The sequence below is a fragment of the Dichomitus squalens genome, assembly GCF_000275845.1.
Source record: "Dichomitus squalens LYAD-421 SS1 unplaced genomic scaffold DICSQscaffold_20, whole genome shotgun sequence".
Lineage (NCBI taxonomy): Eukaryota > Fungi > Basidiomycota > Agaricomycetes > Polyporales > Polyporaceae > Dichomitus > Dichomitus squalens.
The window spans coordinates 311,677-331,114 of record NW_006766902.1 but is presented as its reverse complement, the minus strand read 5'-3'; the positions used below and the strand labels follow the sequence as shown (position 1 = coordinate 331,114).

The 19,438-nt window shown below is 54.2% G+C and overlaps 6 protein-coding genes across 6 annotated transcripts; 3 read left to right on the top strand and 3 right to left on the bottom strand.

Annotated features, from left to right (window-relative positions):
- Positions 1 to 520: 520 nt before the first annotated feature.
- Positions 521 to 4,654, top strand: DICSQDRAFT_137523 (aspartyl-tRNA synthetase, cytoplasmic). Its single transcript, XM_007366793.1, has 13 exons — positions 521 to 971; positions 1,025 to 1,082; positions 1,150 to 1,242; positions 1,295 to 1,515; positions 1,570 to 1,650; positions 1,712 to 1,777; positions 1,828 to 2,235; positions 2,294 to 2,569; positions 2,626 to 2,790; positions 2,843 to 3,070; positions 3,126 to 3,677; positions 3,752 to 4,063; positions 4,134 to 4,654. Exons 1-13 carry the CDS (start codon positions 612 to 614, stop codon positions 4,212 to 4,214), a joined length of 2,901 nt encoding a protein of 966 aa, XP_007366855.1. The 5' UTR covers positions 521 to 611; the 3' UTR covers positions 4,215 to 4,654.
- Positions 4,655 to 5,160: 506 nt separating this feature from the next.
- On the top strand, positions 5,161 to 7,180 carry DICSQDRAFT_137521 (uncharacterized protein). Its single transcript, XM_007366792.1, has 11 exons — positions 5,161 to 5,365; positions 5,429 to 5,463; positions 5,516 to 5,676; positions 5,790 to 5,853; positions 5,917 to 6,014; positions 6,070 to 6,157; positions 6,267 to 6,410; positions 6,462 to 6,477; positions 6,540 to 6,588; positions 6,649 to 6,698; positions 6,762 to 7,180. The coding sequence occupies exons 1-11, from the start codon at positions 5,319 to 5,321 to the stop codon at positions 7,054 to 7,056; spliced, it is 1,047 nt and encodes a 348-aa protein (XP_007366854.1). The 5' UTR covers positions 5,161 to 5,318; the 3' UTR covers positions 7,057 to 7,180.
- Positions 7,181 to 7,231: 51 nt separating this feature from the next.
- DICSQDRAFT_107518 (Aldo/keto reductase) lies at positions 7,232 to 10,391 on the bottom strand. The gene is made up of 9 exons (XM_007366791.1): positions 10,358 to 10,391; positions 10,035 to 10,278; positions 9,889 to 9,980; positions 8,094 to 8,174; positions 7,906 to 8,029; positions 7,771 to 7,837; positions 7,570 to 7,698; positions 7,463 to 7,512; positions 7,232 to 7,408 (listed from the first exon to the last, which is right to left on the bottom strand). The coding sequence occupies exons 2-9, from the start codon at positions 10,205 to 10,207 to the stop codon at positions 7,252 to 7,254; spliced, it is 873 nt and encodes a 290-aa protein (XP_007366853.1). The 5' UTR covers positions 10,208 to 10,278; positions 10,358 to 10,391; the 3' UTR covers positions 7,232 to 7,251.
- Positions 10,392 to 11,561: 1,170 nt separating this feature from the next.
- On the bottom strand, positions 11,562 to 12,859 carry DICSQDRAFT_181344 (nuclear mRNA splicing protein; the record flags this gene model as incomplete). Its single annotated transcript, XM_007366790.1, has 6 exons — positions 12,608 to 12,859; positions 12,385 to 12,539; positions 12,288 to 12,324; positions 12,073 to 12,230; positions 11,781 to 12,004; positions 11,562 to 11,714 (listed from the first exon to the last, which is right to left on the bottom strand). The coding sequence occupies exons 1-6, from the start codon at positions 12,823 to 12,825 to the stop codon at positions 11,562 to 11,564; spliced, it is 945 nt and encodes a 314-aa protein (XP_007366852.1). The 5' UTR covers positions 12,826 to 12,859.
- Positions 12,860 to 14,544: 1,685 nt separating this feature from the next.
- DICSQDRAFT_137518 (uncharacterized protein) lies at positions 14,545 to 16,209 on the top strand. Its single transcript, XM_007366789.1, has 4 exons — positions 14,545 to 14,700; positions 14,774 to 15,688; positions 15,760 to 16,088; positions 16,154 to 16,209. The coding sequence occupies exons 1-2, from the start codon at positions 14,624 to 14,626 to the stop codon at positions 14,910 to 14,912; spliced, it is 216 nt and encodes a 71-aa protein (XP_007366851.1). The 5' UTR covers positions 14,545 to 14,623; the 3' UTR covers positions 14,913 to 15,688; positions 15,760 to 16,088; positions 16,154 to 16,209.
- Positions 16,210 to 18,946: 2,737 nt separating this feature from the next.
- On the bottom strand, positions 18,947 to 19,308 carry DICSQDRAFT_63106 (uncharacterized protein; the record flags this gene model as incomplete). The annotated part of the gene is made up of 2 exons (XM_007366788.1): positions 18,947 to 19,188; positions 19,257 to 19,308. Coding segments are annotated over 2 exons (294 nt in total), but the record flags the coding sequence as incomplete, so codon positions are not given.
- Between the last annotated feature and the right edge of the window lie 130 nt (positions 19,309 to 19,438).

Below are 19,438 nucleotides of genomic sequence, written 5' to 3'. Positions count from 1 at the left end.
CAGGATGCTCTGGACGGCCGAGTCGGATGCGGAGATGTAAAGGCCGACAGGTAAGCGGATCCGGCCGGCGCTCAGTGCCGCTTATTCATGGCGGCGCCCGTCCAGACGCGTCTGCGATCCCGACGGGCGAGATTCATCAAGAGGCCTGCGATGTGTAAGGACGCTTGTCAGTCAGTGGCCCGCGGGGGGCGTTGGGACGGGTTGACTCATCGTCGTGCAGGAATTGCGGGCTCCGCCGTCGTCACGGACTTGGACAAAGCTCTGAATGCCATGGGCTGGTCGCACAGGCTCCTCCTTGCTTGTTGGTGTGGTGGGCGACGGGCTTCTCCTCCACTGTGCGCAGGGTGGGCTGGGCGCATGGTGATGCCAAGCCCGCAGGAGAGATGGCATCCATACACGGAAAGGATGACGTCTCCGGGTACCGGGCGATGACGTCGTGCCTCGACCCGGTCCTCCACGAGCAGAAAACGGCCCCGGCCGGTTCGACTAACTTTACATACATACTCATCACCGGCACCCTCCTGATACCGCTCAGCACTCCCCTATCCAACACCCCTCCCGTCCCTCTCCACATCGCCCTACCGGGCCTCTCACACCTCTGATCGTCCACCATGTCTACCATCAAGAGGGTGTTATCCAGAGTCGTCAGCACACATACTCGCTCTCTCTCCAAGGGAAGCGGGAAGGATAGTCCATCTAGCTCCACCAATGGCGAACCCAAGTCACCCATCAAATACTTTACAAACGGCCACGCCAAGAACCTGTCCGAAGAACCCGTCCAAGCCGACACTGCACCCGAGACGCACCAAGCGCACGAGAATGGCTCGCCCGTTCCGAGGCCTACTAGCACCTCCCGCAGCCGAAGCCTGTCCTTCACCGAGTTGAAAGAAGACAGAAAGGCAGAGCGAGAGGTCAAGGATGAGGAGGAGCGTCGTAGACGCAAGGAGCAGATGCAGAAGGCACATGACGAGGTGCGTCCCTTCAAACCTCTTGCGACAGTCGGTTCTTACGCCCCGTTGTCCAGGATCCCTACAGGGATAATTGGGGAGATAAAGAGTTGAACGCCTCACAATCGCGCTCAGGTATGTGATCGTCTCTACGAACCTGAAGCTCGTGGTGATTCATACTTTTCTCGCAAACCTCATCTAGATCGTCCCCTCGACAAGCTTCGCGATTTCGCCGACAAGAAAGAAGGAGACAGGGTTGTTTTCCGTGCTCGCGTCCACCACATCCGTGCATTAGGTACGACCGAATCCCGCCTCATACTTTGCGTGACTTGACCGGACGGTCGCAGGCACAAAGATTGTCTTCCTGATCCTCCGCCACCAGTTCACCACGATACAGGGCGTGCTCACTGAGGAGCCGGAGAAAGTCTCACAGATTATGGTTCGTTGGGCCGAGGGCATCGCACGAGAGTCGATCGTTGTTGTAGAAGGCGTCATCCAACGACCGCCGCCGAACCAGGAGCAGGTGCACGGCACGACCATCCACCAGTATGAGGTGCATATCGAGAAAGTACGTTGTTTCGAGTCTTAGTCCATGCCCCTATCAACGCTCACATATGTGCAGATATTTGTCATCGCAGCTCCGTCAGAGGCGCTTCCATTCCAGGTGGAGGATGTTTCGAGACCGAAGGAATACTATGACAGGGCAAGTCCTCATCGCTCCCCCAGCATCAGCGAAGCTGACCACAGACATGTGGTGCATACAGGAAGACGCCCATTTCGTCCGTGTGGGCGAACGTACACGTCTAGATCATCGTGTGCTAGATTTGCGCGTAAGAGCGACTTTCAATCTACTTGCGCATCATGGCTCACCTGGCCGTAGTCCCCAGCTGCACAATCTATCTTCCGTATTCAGGCCGGCGTCTGCGAACTCTTCCGCTCGTTCCTCGTCGAACGAGGATTCACGGAGATTCACTCCTCGAAATTTCAGGGCACGTCAACAGAGTCAGGTGCAGCCGTCTTCAAAGTCGACTACTTCCGTCGCCCGGCGTGCCTCGCGCAGAGTCCGCAGCTCGCCAAGCAGATGTGTATCGCCGCCGACATGGAACGGGTCTTCGAAATCGGCCCCGTCTTTCGGGCAGAGAACTCGAACACGCACAGGCACCTGACCGAGTTCACGGGTCTCGATATTGAAATGGCGATCGAAAGCCATTACCACGAGGTGTTGGACACCCTCGACGAGTGCTTCAAGTTCATCTTCAAGAACCTGCTCACTCGATTCCGGTCTGAGGTGCGTATCACTCCCGATCCCTATGGGCTATTTCTGCTCACTGCGCCGATTCCTGTAGATCGACACCGTGAAAAAGACGTTCCCTTCCGACGACGTCGTTATCCTCGACGAGACGCCCCGCCTGAAGTTTGCTGAGGGCATTCGGATGTTGAAGGAATCGGGCTGGAGAGAGGAAGACGGCAGCGAGCCAGATGAGTATGAGGACCTGAGCACGCGCGCTGAGCAGCGCCTCGGTCAGCTCGTGAAGGAGAAGTATGGCGCGGACTACTACATCCTCGACAAGTTCCCGCTGGACGTGCGGCCGTTCTACACCATGCCTGATCCCGAGAACAACGTGAGCGCTTTTTTATCTGCGACGCCTTCCGATCCGCGTCCCTAACCGGATCGCAGAAATTTTCGAACTCGTATGATATCTTCCTACGTGGGGAGGAGATCCTGTCGGGAGGCCAGCGTATCCATGTCGCACCCTTCCTCGAGCAGCGGATGCGCGAGTCCAACATCGACCCGGACACGATGAAGGAGTACGTCGACGGCTTCAGGTGGGGCTGCCCTCCGGTGAGTTTTCGTGCCTCGTGTGTCTCCGTCGCACCAGCTGACCTGCGCCCAGCACGGTGGAGGAGGTGTCGGTCTCGAGCGACTGGTCATGCTGTTCCTGAAGCTCGGGAACATCCGCTGGGCCAGTCTGTTTCCCCGCGATCCGCGCAGCTTCGTGGTGCGCAACCACGACCCGCAGGAGGCTGCAGCCATTGCTGCGAACTCGCTCATCTTGCACGGCCCCGAGTCGTCGACGTTCCAGCCGGGCAAGAGGCACGGCGAATTGCCGCCGCTCGAGAATGTGCGTAGGCGGATCATTCATACCCCTAGCAGTCGACTAATGTGATATTCAACAGCTTATCGCGAAGTACGGGGACGCGACCAACACTAGCTGGGTGGATCCCTCCTGGACGATCTGGCGCGATAAGGCGACTGGGGCTGCAGTCGGCTACATCCCCCAGAACGGCTTCGCGGTCATCTTCGGAAACCCTCTTTGTGAGGTCGACCAGATCCCGCGCGTGGCCAAGGCGTTCCTCGCGTTCTTGCAAGAGGAACACCTCAAGCCCGTGTGGTGCTGCGTGGACAAGCAGACTGAGAAGTACCTCGCGGAGGACCTGGGCTGGGGCGCGGTGATCGCCGTCGCAGAGGAGCGCATCAACCCTACGGAGACGGATCCGGCGGAGCACGACAAGACCGTGCGCCGAAAGATCCACCGGGCGGAGCGCGAGGGTGTGAAGGTTATCGAGGTCGGGCAAGAGATGGACCCCAGCGTGAAGGAGCAGCTCGAGCAGCGGTGTAAGGAATGGGAGGCGAACCGGAAGGGCACGCAGATCCACCTAACGGGCGTGCGGCCGTTCGACGACATGCACCACCGCAGGTACTTCTATGCGGTGGACAAGGACGGCAAGGTGCGTTCTCGCCTCATCAGCGGTTCCTTGCAGAGTCGATCCGAGAATGCTGACGGCGTTGTCGGACATAACAGATATGCGCCTTGGTCGTCCTTGCGCAGCTCGCGGCGAAACACGGCTTCCAGATCAAATGGGCTCTCGAGTTCCCGGGGGCGCCGCTCGGCGCGATCGAGTATATTCTCGCGTACGTCATCAAGAAGCTGGGCGACGCGGGTGTGAAGACCGCGACGTTTGGGGCGGGCGCGACCGGCACGCTGCAGGCGGCAGATAACATCCACGGCTTCAAGGTGAAGACGCTCGAGAAGGCGTACAACGGGCTGTCGGCGACGTTCCACTTGACGACCAAGGGTGACTTCAGGAGCAAGTTTGGGACGTGGCACGATCCGGTGAGTGTTCCTTGGATTGGATGATGAAGGGGGTAGGGGGAGATGAGACGCTGACGCGCGCGCCTTGCAGTTGTACATCTGCTACCCGAAGGGCGGGCTCGGCATGAAGGGCATCGAGGCTGTCATGGCCATGCTCCAGAAGCCAAAGTAAAGAATAACTTCAGACAACGCGGTGGGGGTGACGACGATCACGCGTGCGTCGGCCTGCTACGACTGAGCGCATGGGCTGAACGCGACTTTGACGGTTTACTTTATTCCTCATCTCGCATCTCGACAAGTTGTAACCCCCCTCCGTTCATGTGTAATCTTGCTCCCTCGCTCCCACGCTCCAACACGCTTCTCTGTATATCTTGGTGTTCGGGTACGTTACTGTTGCATCGTTACTGGCATACTGGCATATTGTAATCATCATTCTGTATACCTCTTGCGGACTGGATCTGGTGAACTACAGTACCCCACTCCCATATGCTACTGTTGCACACACGTTAGTATGGCATGATCGCATTCATGAGCACCATTGGTATTGTTGTCGCAACATTCGGTTCTTTGTTGTAGAATAGATGTCAACTTTATAATGCTCATGTCCGTCCCTGCAACGTGCCTACACGGTTTTTACTTCTTGCAATGGTTCACCGCTACTCAGAGACACTCAGGTTCGTGCCCTGATTTGCAGTGTTGGGCGCATGCCATACGCGTGGGGCATCGCAGAACCTGAGCGGCTGTGGTGTTGGTCGCAGACTTGGTTTCCACCATAGCCACAGAGGCACATAGCGGCGCTTCCTCATCTGGACATCTTTGGATCATCGTCAATGTCGAGGACGCGCATCTGCCACTTCGGCCCCGAACTCTATCTCCCCTCTCACCGTTCCTTCTGCTCTACGGCATTCAATCATCCACTTCGTGTGTTACCTTGGCTGCGGCCCTGGCTCGTGAAGGATGATAGAACCATGCAAGGAATCTTCCGGAGACCCCGTCGCCCTTCAGTCGCTGACGTCTGACTTTCGCTACCTATAGGCCCTGCGCTCGAAGCTGCGAACGAGTATGTCTGGCCCCGGGCATCTTGTTGAACTGGTGGTGGCTACGGAGTTCTTCTTTTACTGTTGATCATGTAGCTGAGATGGAGACGTGGAGACGTATTTGCGTATAAGTATGGATGCCTTCAGACTGCAAACATTCAGACTACTGCGTCCGTCCTGCTTTGAACTCCGTGCACAACACCGTCTAATTGACTGATCAACCGATCGAAAAGACTTCAATGGCTGCCATGGAAGCTGCACAAATTATCACGCTCGTTGCAGAGTCGTGAGTACTACCGCGGGTACTTCCTCCTTGATACCATGCTGATCTCGGCGACTACCCAAACAGGACTATTTCGAACTACATCTCCCTTGCCATTACTTGTACATCCACCGCTCATGCACACTTCGCCTGTCACTGACGCTACTTCTCTAGCGCTGCTGGCGTATGAGTGGGTGATCGGACTGGGCAAGGAGGTCAACCTCTTTTGGAGAGAGAAGGTCACTGGAGCCACCGTGCTGTTCCTCTTGAACAGGTATGCGCCTCTGGTGTACATGCTCTCCAGCTATTCTGGATCTATGGCGGTCACGGACAAGGTGGGTTGCTGTGTACGCTCTGCGAGCACATCGACACTTACGTACAGCCGCAGAGGTACTCGACCCCTTCTGTCTCTTTTGAGATGGTCGCTTGCTTACACTGAGCTGTCGAAAGCTGCAACGCTTCGGTTATGACCTCATTCGCTCTCGATAACCTTCAATACGTGCCGTGGGCGTGTAAGTATCAGCTCCAACTTACGAACGCTGAAATATACAATCTGTTGATGCATCCCCTTGCAGTGTTCTCCAGCCTACGTGTGTATGCACTTTGCGGAAAACGATGGGTAGCCGCGATGCCCGTGCTGGTGTTCTCCGTGATCCCGATCGGTATCAATCTGGTGAGCGGAATTTGTGACATGCATTCGCACACATGCTACTACCCGTTCCTTGTAGACCCACTTCTACTGGTCTCATGGAGAGTACGTTCCTGTCTGGGGATGCCAGACCGTTGTCGCTGTCTCCCCCGCCCTCTCTTCGATGTAAGTTCAATCATCTGTCTCCGTCAGGCCAGTGGCTGATGTTTCCAGCAGATGTGCGTATGTCAGACGTTCTTTGACCTTGTTATCATGAGCGCCCTAACTCCAATGTAGTTGCTATTGTCAACCGGTCGTCCTTGATCATTGCAAATGCGATTGATGTCGTCGTTACATGGTATACGACCTATAACACAGCAGCCATCGCCCGTTGCTCGGGCAGAAACGTGCCATCTATCGCCCAGCTACTTCTAGTGAACGGTATGTTTCATGGTCGCGCAAAACATCCCCTTCTGATTGAGTGATAATTAGGAACGATCTATTTCTTGTCAGTCATCCGAAATCGCCAAACAACAAGTCACTGACCACGTGGTCTGAATTCGTCATCAGAGTACTTCTTGTCCTGAACATCCTTCATCTTACATTCACTGTTCTCTCCGTACGTTTACATAAGCTCACAAGTGATTTTGTGCCGCTTACCCTAACGCCTACTACTAAGATCACCGTCAACATACAACAGACAAGCTACATCGTCTCCTTCACCGAGCCGTAAGTCTCCCTTTTGATCACTTCATATAGACCGTTGCGAGATTCACATCCACTTCATGACAGCATCACGGCGATCCTCGTCTCGCGCTTCATGTTCGATCTTCAGAAGGTGAAACAGCGCACACAGCATCGTAGCGACCCGTTCGGAGACGCCACGGTTTCCGCGCCTGGTTTCAATCGCGTTCTGGGCTCTATCGGATCTGTGCTAGATTCTTCCGACGTATGGCGTGTGTGTTCAACATTAGAGTCAGATACACCAGAGGTGGCTGTCACAGAATACGGAGTCGATGTCTTTGGAAAGCACGAGGTGGTGGTTATGCTTGCCCCCACTGTATCGAGGAGTTCGGACGTTGTCTGATCTTTCATTCGCTAGCGTTGAAAGTGATAGATCGACATTGAAATGTCGGTGTGCCCATACTATGTGTACATTAGTGGGATCAAGTTCATACATAGGGTTTCTGAAGGAATCACAGCTCCATTATAGCGACTGTACTTGAGGACCACCGCGTGTTGGCCAGCGTCTGGCCCTCGAGGCCTATCATACTCTCCGCACTCAGTCGGCATCGACGGGGTTCCAGGTCACCGATCCCGCCTTGCCCTTATCCAATGCATCCAGCGCTGCCATGTCTTCATCGCTTAGCTCGAAGTCGTAGACCTGGGAGTTTGACAAGATTCTTTCTCGATGGGACGCCTTCGGAAGCGGGACGAAACTGTAGAATGCAGGTAGTGAGCGTTGTACTTCCTGGAGGCACGAGTCCTCGTACCCATGCTGAAGAGACCATCGAACAGCGATTTGCGCGATGTCCTTGTTGTACTGCGACATTCGTGTAAGCGTCAACCAGCGGAGGAAGCACGCAAGACAGTCGCGCACCAGTTTCGTGGTGCGTTGCAACACCGGACCGCCGAGCTTGCTGCGAGCCAAAGGGCTATATGCTTCCACTACGATGCCGTTTTCCTGGCAGTACTTCACAATGGGTCTTTGTTGGCACAAAGGGTGCAGCTAACGATCGGCGAGTGCGTCAAATGGTGTCAGTACAACTGCTTCAATAGAGGGTGACGTGCTGGGGAGCACCTCGATCTGGTTTACGGAAGGAAGCTCCAGTCCTGCAGCGCGTATCTCGTCTATATGCTTTCCGGAGCTACGCAGAAGATTCGACAACTGTCAGCATTCATTGATTCTGAGTGCCAGAGATGGCAAGATACGGACTAGTTCGAAACGCCAATTGACTTGACCTTCCCAGCGTTCTTCGCGTCGATGAGTGCGCGCCAGGTACCGAGGCGCTTCTCCTGCCCCGAGAGCGGGCTATGTATCAGGTAGAGATCGAAATAGTCTGGCCAGCCAGCGAAAGTGCAAGTCAGCCGAAGCTCCGCCGCTGGCGTCCGGATGCTCCTCACCATAACCGAATTTCTGCAGGGAGTCGTCCACGGCACGGAGGGTGTCCTCGTACCCATGGTCGGTGGCCATAACTTTGGAGGCTGCTTCTCATTGAGCATTGCTAGGGGGTGTGATGGCCCCATGAGGTAACTCACTGACAAAGATTTCCTCCCTGGGGATTCCGCTTTCTCGGATAGCCCGACCGACTTCTTCCTCTTTCTTGTTCCTCTTTCTTGTAATGTCTCGCGGTGTCAAAGTGCCTTCGTGCGATCGTTTAGCATATCCGTGAGTCGACGTTATGAACCATGATGTGGTAGTGCCCACCTATATCCATATTTCAGAGCCGCGACACATGCAGAGACGCAGTCTGTTGTCTCGGCGACCCCCAGTCCGAGTATGGGTATATCATGTCCTGTACGTGGTTGAGTAAATGAACTTGATATACGTGTGGTTGTGGCACACATACCGGTCGAGAGACGGATATTCGTCGCGAGGGATAAGGCGTTCCGCGCCGACATTCTAACAGGCAGCTCAGTTCAGATGGGATTGCTGACAGGATCATGGGCACATCGTGTATATAAGCCATACGGGTCTCCCGGCGAGCAAGTGGGGCGCTCTCTAATCTTTAACCGGCTAATAATACTTCCTCTCAGTTCTGTTTCGCGATTCGGTCTTGTAGTGGGTCAAGAGTGCACCGTTATGCACAACACATCGTCAATCTCGTTCATCTACGTACCATCTCACGAAGTAGGATGTCCTCAATCATATCAGACAGCAGCACGGCTTATCGATCAGACCAGTTAATTGTCTCTGGATCACTCCAAAGCCGTGACGCATATTCCACCTCATGCGGCATCGACTGGGTTCCAGGTGACTGAGCCTTCCTTGCCGAGGTCGAGCGAGTCGAGGGTCTTCAAGTCTTCAGTGCTGAGCTCGAAGTCGTACACTTGCGCATTAGAGACGACACGTTCGGGGTTAGCGGACTTCGGGAGCGGCACGAAGCTACAAGCAACAAAACTCAGGCCTACGGCCATGTACTCAATAGATTCCTGAGGCTTACCCGCGCTGCAGGGACCATCGAACGAGGACTTGTGCAGGGTCTTTGTTGAACTGTGCAGGAAACTAGTGATCTGCAGGGCTTGGTATACGGGAATGCCGTTCATCTGTACCTTCTTGCCAATATCCACGATGGTATCGTTCCATCCCCCACGGATCAGCGGTGTGTACGCCTCGATAACGATGCCATGCTTTTGGCAGTATTCCACAATTTCTTTCTGCTGGCAGAATGGGTGAAGCTGGCGAGCACCGTAAGCCGATGCATTCCTAGTAGCCGCGAGGGCTATAATTTGGGACGGACCTCGAGCTGGTTTACCGAAGGTGTCTCCAGTCTCGCTTCTCTGATCTCTTCCAGGTGCTTCACACCACTAGGTAGAGCGAACCAGGCGGTCACCAAAATCGGGCGAACGCATATAGTCTGCGGAATGTGATTACGCACTAGTTGGAAACACCGATGTTGTGGACCTGTCCCTTGTCCCGCGCCGCAATGAACGCCTTCCACGCCTCCAGGCGTTTCTCCTTCCCGGACAAAGGACTGTGGATGAGCAGCAAGTCGATATGTCCTACACATATAAATTCAGTTCACGCGACCACACATGTACTGGTGGAAGGACATACCCAGTCCTAACTTCTGAACTGAGTCCTCGATAGCCTTGGGAGTCACATCGCTGCCGTGCTCTTTGCTATCGACCTTGGACGCTATATGCGTGCAGCGGTCAGACCAAAGCATAAGCGCGTGTCACAAGGTAGATAACGCACTGACGAAGACCTGTCCACGGGGCACGCCGCTCTCGCGCACGGCCTGTCCAACGGCTGGCTCGTTACGGTACATGCGCGCGGTGTCAATGTGCCTATGTAACGTCAGAGCATATGCCATGATGTTGCTATCGTGCATATATGCGCACCTGTACCCATGTTTCAGGGCGGCAAGGACTGCAGGCTTGGGATCCTCGTTCTTGTAGACCCCCAGTCCGAGACGGGGAAGCGAGGGTCCCAGGTGCTGTCCTGGTTGTGCGTGTGCACTGGCATAAAAGGGGAGGTTTATGACAGAGTCAATCCTGAGATCTTCGGATGCCATCGTGCAGTTGTGCTGGATCACGGCGAAACGACGGTTCCTGAGGCTGTCACTGATATATATCTTCGGGATTGCTTACATGACGGGAATATAAGCAGGAGCATGACATGAGCGATGACGTCATTGACGGCTATGCCCGGTGTTGCTACTTACTGCAGATGTGAACCCACACGTCACCGCGTGAAGCGCCAGATCACGGAGGTTGGGGAACACGGAGAGGATGAGCACATTACCGCCACATTCCCAGCTTGTTCCCACCACATTCCGCAGGTTTAGAGGATGTCGTGGTATTAACTGCCTTCCGCTCACATTCCGACCATGTTCCCCACATATCACTTAGACATTAGACATTCCGCACCCTGTGTAACATGGGATCAAATAGGATATACGACTTTGTAGCTTATTATTCATATCCATTCTTGGTGCCCGGCTTGGCACCTAGTATTCCTCCCGATATTGGCAGCCAGAACGAATTAGATCGAAATGAATATATTCAAACGGCGACTCTTCTACGCTACGTCTAGACTTCTCTATATATCATACAGACCGGCCCAATCAACCCTGACCTAATCAACTCGTACCCATAGCCGCCAGCGCAGTGACACCTACTTACAATTGGACATCAGACACAGCTGAGATGGCACGCGCAATACTGAAGATATGTGCATATATGCACTCACCATGTCGGTAATCGAGTTCTGCTTGAACAGGATTAGCAGTGCACTGTAATGTTGAATCTGGATACTCACAGTCTTGATCGATGATGATCGATGAATGTGGGACAACCTGCTAGATGCCATCAGACTTATACTACTTCACACGCAACACTAGAGACGTACTATTGCCCTAATCAACATATGCCCGTATGAGAGAACACCTGCCTGTCATCCGAGAGTCAATGGTCAGTACGTACCACTTAAGGGGGAGATAGGCATACAGAGGGGATGCAAGAAGTACGAAGTCAAGATGTGAATAGATACAATGGCAGGTCGATATCGGACCATGCGACGACGTCATCGCGGTCGGATAAGTGATTTTGGGCAGGCAAGTCCCCCTTGCAATTGAAATCTGCAGAAGCGGTTGGGGATGTTGAGGGAATCTGGAGAGGATGTGCATGTTCCCAGCAGATTCCCATCAAGGGGGAATTTACTGGGGAATCCGTGGGTAATATGCGTGGAATACGCAGATTCCCTGCATGTTCCCTGCCACCGTAATCTGGCGCTTCACGCGGTGCGTTCCGAACGTCTTCAGATCTGCTCACCGACACAACCCACCGCATACCGAGGATCAGAGGGAGAGGATTAAGGAGTGAAAAGAATGCAATCATGCTACAGTATACTCGCACAAAGAGAACGTTTCAAGCATCTGATGATGATTGAATTCGCCACACCTTCACAGTTCCGTCCGCGCTCGCAGTGATAAGCTCTCCAACTTCGATTGGGTGGTGCTCAATCCAAGTGATGACCCTGTCATGCACCTTGGGCGGGGGGCTGGGCTGCAGCGATGCCGCCTTCGCGTCCCACGCTGGACATCAGCTTTGTCCTTAAATACTGGAGAAGCGGATGATAGTACGTACATCCACGAGGTCCCATGCCCAGACCTTCCCGTCCTCGTCCCCACATACAACGCTGGCCTCCCCATGCCCGAAACAGGCGCGAATGCGGTACGACGCACTCGCGTGGCCCTTGAAGTCGTTCAGCATCTTTCCTGTGGACATGTCCATGAGGCGAACGTGCGCGTCAAGTGCCGTCGCGAGGTATGTCTGGTTGTCTTGTGAAGGCACAACAGCTGTCACAGGGTCTGGAGAAGTGTGGGTCAGTGAAATTCATATCCTGCAATTTGCAAGGATGAAAGGATGAAAAACATACTACCAATGAAGTCACTACGCAGCTCACTCATTCGAAGGTCGTATGTTCGTACATAGCCGTCCACAGATCCAGTGCAGATGTACGATCTGCCGACGTGAAGAGCTTGGACAGCGTCGCGTGCCTCTTCGAGCGTTTGGATAGGTTGCCGGTTCTGCGACCTAAACCGAGACAACGGTCGGCGGCTCGATGTGCGAGCCATAGACATATCTACGCACCTTAGGTCCCACAGCCTAACGGTGGAGTCGTACGACCCTCGAGAAGTCTAAGCATCTCAGGCCTTCCTCCCGCGCCCCGACCAAGACAAACACTCACCACTAGCAAGCACCGTCGCGTCCTCGTTGAACTCCACCGCAAAGATCTTGCTCATATGCCCCGAAATCCTCCGTATCGTCTGTCCCGTCATTACATCCCACAAGAACACCTGCCGGTCCCCTCCCGACGATGCGAACCGGCTGTTGTCGTGTGCCCTGTCGCCAGCCGAGGGAACGCGTTAGCCCAGAGCATACGCGCCACATCACCAAGCAAAGACACGTACACTGAGATGGAGAGCACTTCGTAGCCATGCGCAGCGTAGGATTTGATCTCATTGCCTAGGTCTGGGTTCCACAGTCGAATGGTGCGGTCCTGTCCGCCTGAAAGGACGTACTTCGCAGTGCCCTTGGCGTACCGCGCGACGTGTACAGGCCCCTTATGGTTGGAAAGTGTTTTATGCAAAGCTCGAGGGGTGGGCGCGGGCCCGCGAGAGGGTGCCATACTGACGGTGAGCTGGGTGACAAAAGCTGCCAGGGGGCGTGGTTAGAGCGCCGCTCGTGGGGCGGTGGTGCCATATGCTGATGTGACCAACGCTGCTTAGTCACACTGTGACTCACGTGGGGCCCTGCTCAGCGCTCAGGCTTGGCGACCCCCAGCATTCGATATCAGGGAGCGACTCCTGTCATGCTCGTGAGGCTCAGTGTTGACATGGCTGGTCAGTGGAACTTGTTTGCGGGGCCAGGAGGAGAGTTGCCTGTAGTCGCAGACGCACGCTTGTATGCAGCCGGCGGCCCCGAGTGATCGCAATGCCGCATTTGGTCAGTTCGTACTCAACATACAGCCCCAACGTAGAAAGAACCTTCACTCTCTTGATCTCTACCCCGCTTCGTCTACATAAGGAAATCAATGGTTGAGCTACTAACCACATCCCAATATCTCCGAACACTGCAGGACAATCGGTGAAGTGACGAGGTATCCCACCTATGAAACAATATAAATATTGGTACGCCATGACAGGAACACTACTGGCCCCGATTCGATGTCGTCACCTCAGCGCTAGCCATCCTGAGACACAAACCGTCCGCATAGGGACTCATGAAACTCGAGCTCCAAGCGGACTCTGGAATACCATGGGTTCGCAATCCTGAACTTTTGCGCCATACCATCGTTCATGTTAGGAGCTCTGTAGCCGTGGAGGTCTTCACATGATATATCCGATATCTACGGGAACAACAAAGCAGCTCGCTGCGGCTGCACCGGAGTGTATCACCGAAGGTATGTTGCAGGAGCAGGAGTCCAGGCCAACGGCAGCAATGAAATGACGCGTTGATGACAGACGGGGATGAGTTTACTACCGAGTGGAGGGCGGGTTACCTCTGAAACGCGTGCATCATTGTGTGAACTATGGGCCGCGGTGCAAAAGGTCGAGACCTCCCTCTAGGCAGCATCTCGCCGGAGAAGGCACCACGGACATGGACATAGCTCACTGTCAGGCTTTTGTATCCGCAGAGCGTCCTGATCCCACTTTCCATGCCAGGTCCTTGACACCATGCTTAAGTCGAATCGTTGGAAGCGCCTTTCCCCTCACTGGGATGACACAACGATGCATGAACTTGTCATGTTCTGGCACAGGCCTAGAGTGGGGAATGCCTCAGTATCTTGAGCACCTTTTTAGGCGAATCCTGATTGTCAGACAGAATGGCGGAATTAGAGCAAAGGCCCGTGCACGTCTAAAGAAGAAATATATTACCGCCGCACTCCCCGACAGAATCATCCGCTTCCTAGTCGACCGGGTGAGGATACGGAGCACTTTTCACCCGCAAATGATGCTTGTTCCCGCCGTGCTCTCCAGACCAAGAGTGCCGACCTTCCTTGGGACGTCGATTTTCCGTAGAATTTTTCGGAACCTGCAAGTCGTGCGTGTGCTCTTGAAACAGACAGCACATGACCATGATAGCGTTCACCGCCTTCTTAATACAGGAGCCCCATGTGACGACGTGAGTCTCTTCCTTGCACAGGGTGTTGTATGTGTCGATTATCCTTGAAAATGAAGCATATCAGAGACAGGGCATGACCCGATAGAATGCTCGTCGTCCTCTGCGGACTTGCCATGAGCCGTCCCGTGAGGGTAATCCAAGTACCGGCGCTAAGACGGAACATATCAGGCCAGCGCTGGGTTTCTTGTCACCCATCATCCACTGTAAATCCTGCGCCATAGTAGGGACTGACATTCCTGTGGGGCACTGAGGACCCGCAAGCTCAAAGATTATAAAGCACGCTGTGGCTTTCGTCATCAATCATGTCTAACCCTTACCCCGCCTTGCTACTACCCGGAGGGACGGAGGCACCTTCGGTCCCCGTCAAGCAGTACACCTGCTGCAGAGTTACAGAGAAGAGAGTTGGTCAACAGGTGCGCTCTCAGTGGCTCGTTCTGATGAACAACACTGACCTTCCCAAGGAGCATCACGCCCCCGACTGCCCCACCGCCCATCCCCCTCCCTCTACCGCGCAGCTCCCACCCGAGATCTGGAAGATCGTTTTCGATAGCCTCGCCGACCCTTCTGACCCCAACATCGCTCCCACCCTAGCATCCTTAACGCGCGTATGTCACTTCTTTCGAGAAGAAGGGGAGGCCGCTCTCTACCGTGATGTGTCCGTAGGCCCAAGCATTTCTCAAGTCCGCAAATTCCTGGAGACAGTAGGTGGAGACAGGGAGCGTGCGTCTACCGTGCGATCGTTGCGCCTCGATATCCCCGATGTTGCGTACGGAGTACCCCCCCTCCCCGCAGCCGCACGAAGCTTCATTGGGGACACGGCCCGCCACCCAAACATCGCCCTCGTTGATGTCGGGACGATACAAGCCCTCCGTCCGTCCATGGAAAGCATGTTCCGTCACGCCGTCAACCTCGTCGACCTCCGCTTCCCCGCGCTAGAGGACTTCCCAGGTATACTCCACGGAGCAACATTCCGCCTGTGGTCGCTGACGACAACCGGCATGGCGTTTGGCGTACTCCACCAATGGGAGAACTCGGTCCCCCCGGCGCGGGATAGCAACTGCTATTCCATGTACAGTCCTGTCGAGAAGCTGCGATCCCTTCGGATACTCGACCTGGACTTGAAGGGCATATGGTGCTCGGCGAAGAGTCTCCACACGACGTTCTGCCAATATTCTATCACGCACCTGACTCTTAGGGGCACCGCAGACCGTTCCCTCGCGGACGATCTCCTTCCTCTGATGGCCGAGCGCCTCGTATCTTTCAGACTAGTCCTCGCCGCGCGCGACCAGGAGTTACTTCCTTGGACGGACATCTGGCCCACGCAGATTCTTGGAAATACCGAGTTGCCCGCCCTGAAGCACTTCGAGCTAGATGAATCCGCAATTCAGTACCAAGGCGTGAGCATTCGTCTCGAACGGCGCACACACGCGATACTGACCTTTCGCTTTGCCCTGGCAGCATCCATCGCAGCAAGCGTTCATCCCCTTCGATCATTCCTGGAAGGCAGCATGCCCAGTCATCCAGACATTCGTCTGGAGACCATCTGCGTACCATCTACAACTATTCCGCGTCGGAGGGACATCCCGGTCCCGTTTCCACGACGCTCTTCCTGGGTACAACACTGCGCTCTTCGCCAGTTGGCCATCGTTGGAACGATTCGAACGGCCTAGGCTGGAGATGGGACTCGACAGCTATGCTACATGCGTGGCCTACACCCGTGGGGAACGAGGCGGTCTTGTCGAAGAGGTTACCGAGTTTTCTGAGGATCTGTGGAGAAGAGCTTGATTATACGGAAGTGAATGTGTAATACTACAGATGGCTTTCGAGCTTACCGAGAATAGGCGCTCTCATCATCATCAACGTCTGCTTCCCATTCCTTACCCTTTACTGTCGTGAACGGACGTGAACACAATCCACCAGGGGGCATCCGGACGGGTATCCAGCGCACCAACCCGAGAAGTGTAAATCAGGACCCCGAGCACTATGGCTTGGGAGGAGGACCTCTAACCGAGCGGGCCGTCAGACACTAGCCGCCCGTACCTTGTGAAGAGACCACGTTCAGCAAAAGTACCGTCGCGAATCGAAATTCAGGCTAGCTATCCATTGGGGCACTGCATGAGTCCAGATATCTGACTGTCTCTATTGGATACACTTCAGGTCATATCATCAAATGCGGCGCTACGATACTTGAGCTAACCTATCCGACTAACGTTCAGGCAAGCCCAGGACTTCGAGCTGAAGCGCTCACTCCTAGCCAACAACGCGTTGCAAGTCTCACTATGAAACATGGATACAAGCGAGCCAGAAGAGCTATGATCAGATTTCCAGTACATCGATGGACGGGCGTGTGCTGCGAGTAAATCGCGTAGTATTGCCCCTCTTTCACACTGAAAGTCCGAGCCGGGTTGCTAGCCCTTGAGGATATTGCACATATTGCTTGTATCACCTTCGAATTACTCCTATCAAGCTCCGTGTAATTTCACTATTAAACTGTCCTCCGCCGCTGATTCCTCGTTGCAGCGCATGTGCGAGCACATCGAAGCTGCTCACTGGCCCAGGATCCACTCGGAGGTCCTATAACTGAGGGACTTGTCTCAGATCAGGAGGGCATTGCTCCGAAGATTTTCTCCAGCTCATGACAGCCAAGCACATGGGTATCGGGTCAAAGGACCTCCGACCCATGCATAAGCACAATGGGCACGCAGTACCATCGACACTGGCACGCACTCTCAATGTACCAGAGCAGTGGCGGCAGCTCGACCGGTCACAGGCGCACTTATTTTACGCAAAGACAAGACTTCTTTCAGGTGGAGTGCCACACGTAGAGACATTGTGGCCGAACGTGGTTGGTGGACCATCAAGTGAGATCAGGGACCCCGATCACCGATTGGAGAGTTACGCCGGCAGATCGCAGAGACGCCGCATGCAATCCACCCAGTACGAAGCAACATAGAATGTTTCAGTAGGGCAACTTATCGTACCTAATGGTGCGACAATTGGCCGGTTGCGCGAAGAGAATCCCTATCAGAGCTCTGGCACGAAGCCTCGGGCACACCGGGTCCGGCCATCGACCCCGCACTAACCATGGTGGCATCCTAGACTTACCGAGGACGTTCCTTATCCATTGTCATCCAGGTATGTGTAAACTGCTATATTGGAGAACTGCTTCTGAAAAGCTCCGTGCTTGCTGCCTTGCTGGTCACGTTATTCTTCGATGAAGACCTTCGAGTTTGCCGTCATGCCTACTCATCCGCACTCCAGAGTAGCCCAGGACCATGAAGACAAAGTCGAGTCTACAAGTGTTGAATCACAGTGCTATGGAATCTGTTCGGGGAAGTAGACCTGAGCGTACAGACTATAGACGTGCTGAAACTTCCTAACCTAAGGCCCCATTCGGTACGTCAGATAGGACTCATTAGTGTAAGGTTGGTTTGCCAGCCAAAATCACCGTAGCCGTTCAGTGATGGGAGCGGGGCTCTGAGAGGCTACGGCGGTTTGGCAGGTAAGCTACCCTATCTTGCCCTAACCCGGCGTACCGACCTGGGTTTACGCTTCAGCGGAACTGCTTGAACGCCCTCGGTACTTCCAGTTTTCAGTCAGTCAAGAATATTATTGGGATACTGACCCGAGCATCCTCGCTGTTGTATTCCATGGATACGTGTCTCTCTCTCCACGTACCTCCAGGGCGACAACTCATTAATCCACCTTGCTTCCAAGATATATGACCGAATGCCTTGTTAGCAAAATTGTTGCAGTGACGTGACCGAGGGAAAGTATCCGCCGCGTCTTGTCTATAGTGCCGAGATACGGCTGCAGTTGCCGTTGTTGTCATACTGGACGCTCCGCTGTCATGTTAGAATGTCCTATCGGGGCAGTCATGGTCGCCTCGAAGATCTGCGGGAGTATTCCTGAATAGACATTCGGTCGTATCTGTCTAACTGACTTAGAACTGATGAAGGTCTGCGCATGGACGGGCACGCCGCTCTCGCGCAAAGCCTCCAAATATCGTGCTTGTTGCGGTAGCATCGCGCCATCTCGGTGTCACTAACAACATATACTCCTCAACGACGTCATGTTTTCGTGCGCACCTATACTCGTATTCCCATCGAGGCGAGGACGGCAGGCTTATGCCCGTAGTTTTGCTAGACCCCGTGTCGAGAACAAGGGAGCGAGGGCCTCAGGGAATGTACTGATTCGGCGTCGGGCGCGTGCACATTGGCAAGGAGGTCTGTAAAGGGAGTTCAATGACAGAGTTGATCCTGAGGTCGTTTTATGGCATGGTGATGGCTGTCGGGTCGGTGAGATGAAGACCGTTCACATGAGAGAAAACATAGGGACCAGCAAGGCATGAGTGATGACGTCATGAATGGGGATACCCGACGGTACTAGTACAGGTCTTCCAGAATTTTTTTTCCTAGTACTGATCTATCCGCCGATTGATTCAACGACATGATGAGCATGTGTGATCAAGGGAAAAGATGAAATGCTGCTGTAGAACACTCACAAGAGTGGAGTAGATGAACTTGCTGGGTAAGGACTCCGCCACACCTTCATGGTCTCATTAGCGTCACAGTAATAAGCTTCCCAGCTTCAACCGGGTGGTACTCATTCAGGTTATGACTCGTTCATGCAGTTTGGATTGATAGGACTTTAGGGCGACACCTTTGTGCTAAACGTCGCCCAACCATATCTAACAATGGCCTCCTCCTGCCAGAAACACGGGGGATGATGCATGACACGCTCGCGCGACCCTCGAAGTCGTTCATCCTCTTTCCTGTTGACAAGCTCATGAGGCGGACGTGTGTACCGGACGAAGTCGCGAGGCACAGCCCATTGTTTTGGTGGGTTACGACATTTGCTACGCAACCTAGTGAGATGCTATTCAGAGACACTGATATAGCATGCAGCACGCGACGTGCTGGAGGGAAGACATACTGCCAATGGAGTCACTCCGCAGATCGCCCATCCGGAGCTTGAACTTCCGTACCTCGAGTCGTCCCTACGTGCTCTTCGAGCGGTTGGATCGGTATCCGGTTCTGCGACATATACCGAATCAAAGGTTCGAGAAATCTAAGCATTTCAGGGTTCCTCCTACCCGGACAGGACAGACACTCATT

What these genes read in the sequence shown, in the direction of transcription:
- DICSQDRAFT_137521 (XM_007366792.1), top strand. Translation starts at nt 5,319, where the DNA reads ATGGCTGCCATGGAAGCTGCACAAATTATCACGCTCGTTGCAGAGTC. An exon ending in CTATGGCGGTCACGGACAAG is followed by an intron (nt 5,677 to 5,789) that starts GTGGGTTGCTGT and finishes TGAGCTGTCGAA; the next exon opens with AGCTGCAACGCTTCGGTTAT. An exon ending in TTACATTCACTGTTCTCTCC is followed by an intron (nt 6,589 to 6,648) that starts GTACGTTTACAT and finishes CCTACTACTAAG; the next exon opens with ATCACCGTCAACATACAACA.
- DICSQDRAFT_137518 (XM_007366789.1), top strand. Translation starts at nt 14,624, where the DNA reads ATGTCTAACCCTTACCCCGCCTTGCTACTACCCGGAGGGACGGAGGCA. An exon ending in CCCGTCAAGCAGTACACCTG is followed by an intron (nt 14,701 to 14,773) that starts CTGCAGAGTTAC and finishes AACAACACTGAC; the next exon opens with CTTCCCAAGGAGCATCACGC.
- DICSQDRAFT_137523 (XM_007366793.1), top strand. Translation starts at nt 612, where the DNA reads ATGTCTACCATCAAGAGGGTGTTATCCAGAGTCGTCAGCACACATACT. An exon ending in CCACCACATCCGTGCATTAG is followed by an intron (nt 1,243 to 1,294) that starts GTACGACCGAAT and finishes GGACGGTCGCAG; the next exon opens with GCACAAAGATTGTCTTCCTG. An exon ending in CGAAGGAATACTATGACAGG is followed by an intron (nt 1,651 to 1,711) that starts GCAAGTCCTCAT and finishes TGGTGCATACAG; the next exon opens with GAAGACGCCCATTTCGTCCG.
- DICSQDRAFT_107518 (XM_007366791.1), bottom strand. Translation starts at nt 10,207, where the DNA reads ATGGCATCCGAAGATCTCAGGATTGACTCTGTCATAAACCTCCCCTTT. An exon ending in GCCCTGAAACATGGGTACAG is followed by an intron (nt 9,981 to 10,034) that starts GTGCGCATATAT and finishes GACGTTACATAG; the next exon opens with GCACATTGACACCGCGCGCA. An exon ending in TGCAACGCACCACGAAACTG is followed by an intron (nt 7,513 to 7,569) that starts GTGCGCGACTGT and finishes CGAATGTCGCAG; the next exon opens with TACAACAAGGACATCGCGCA.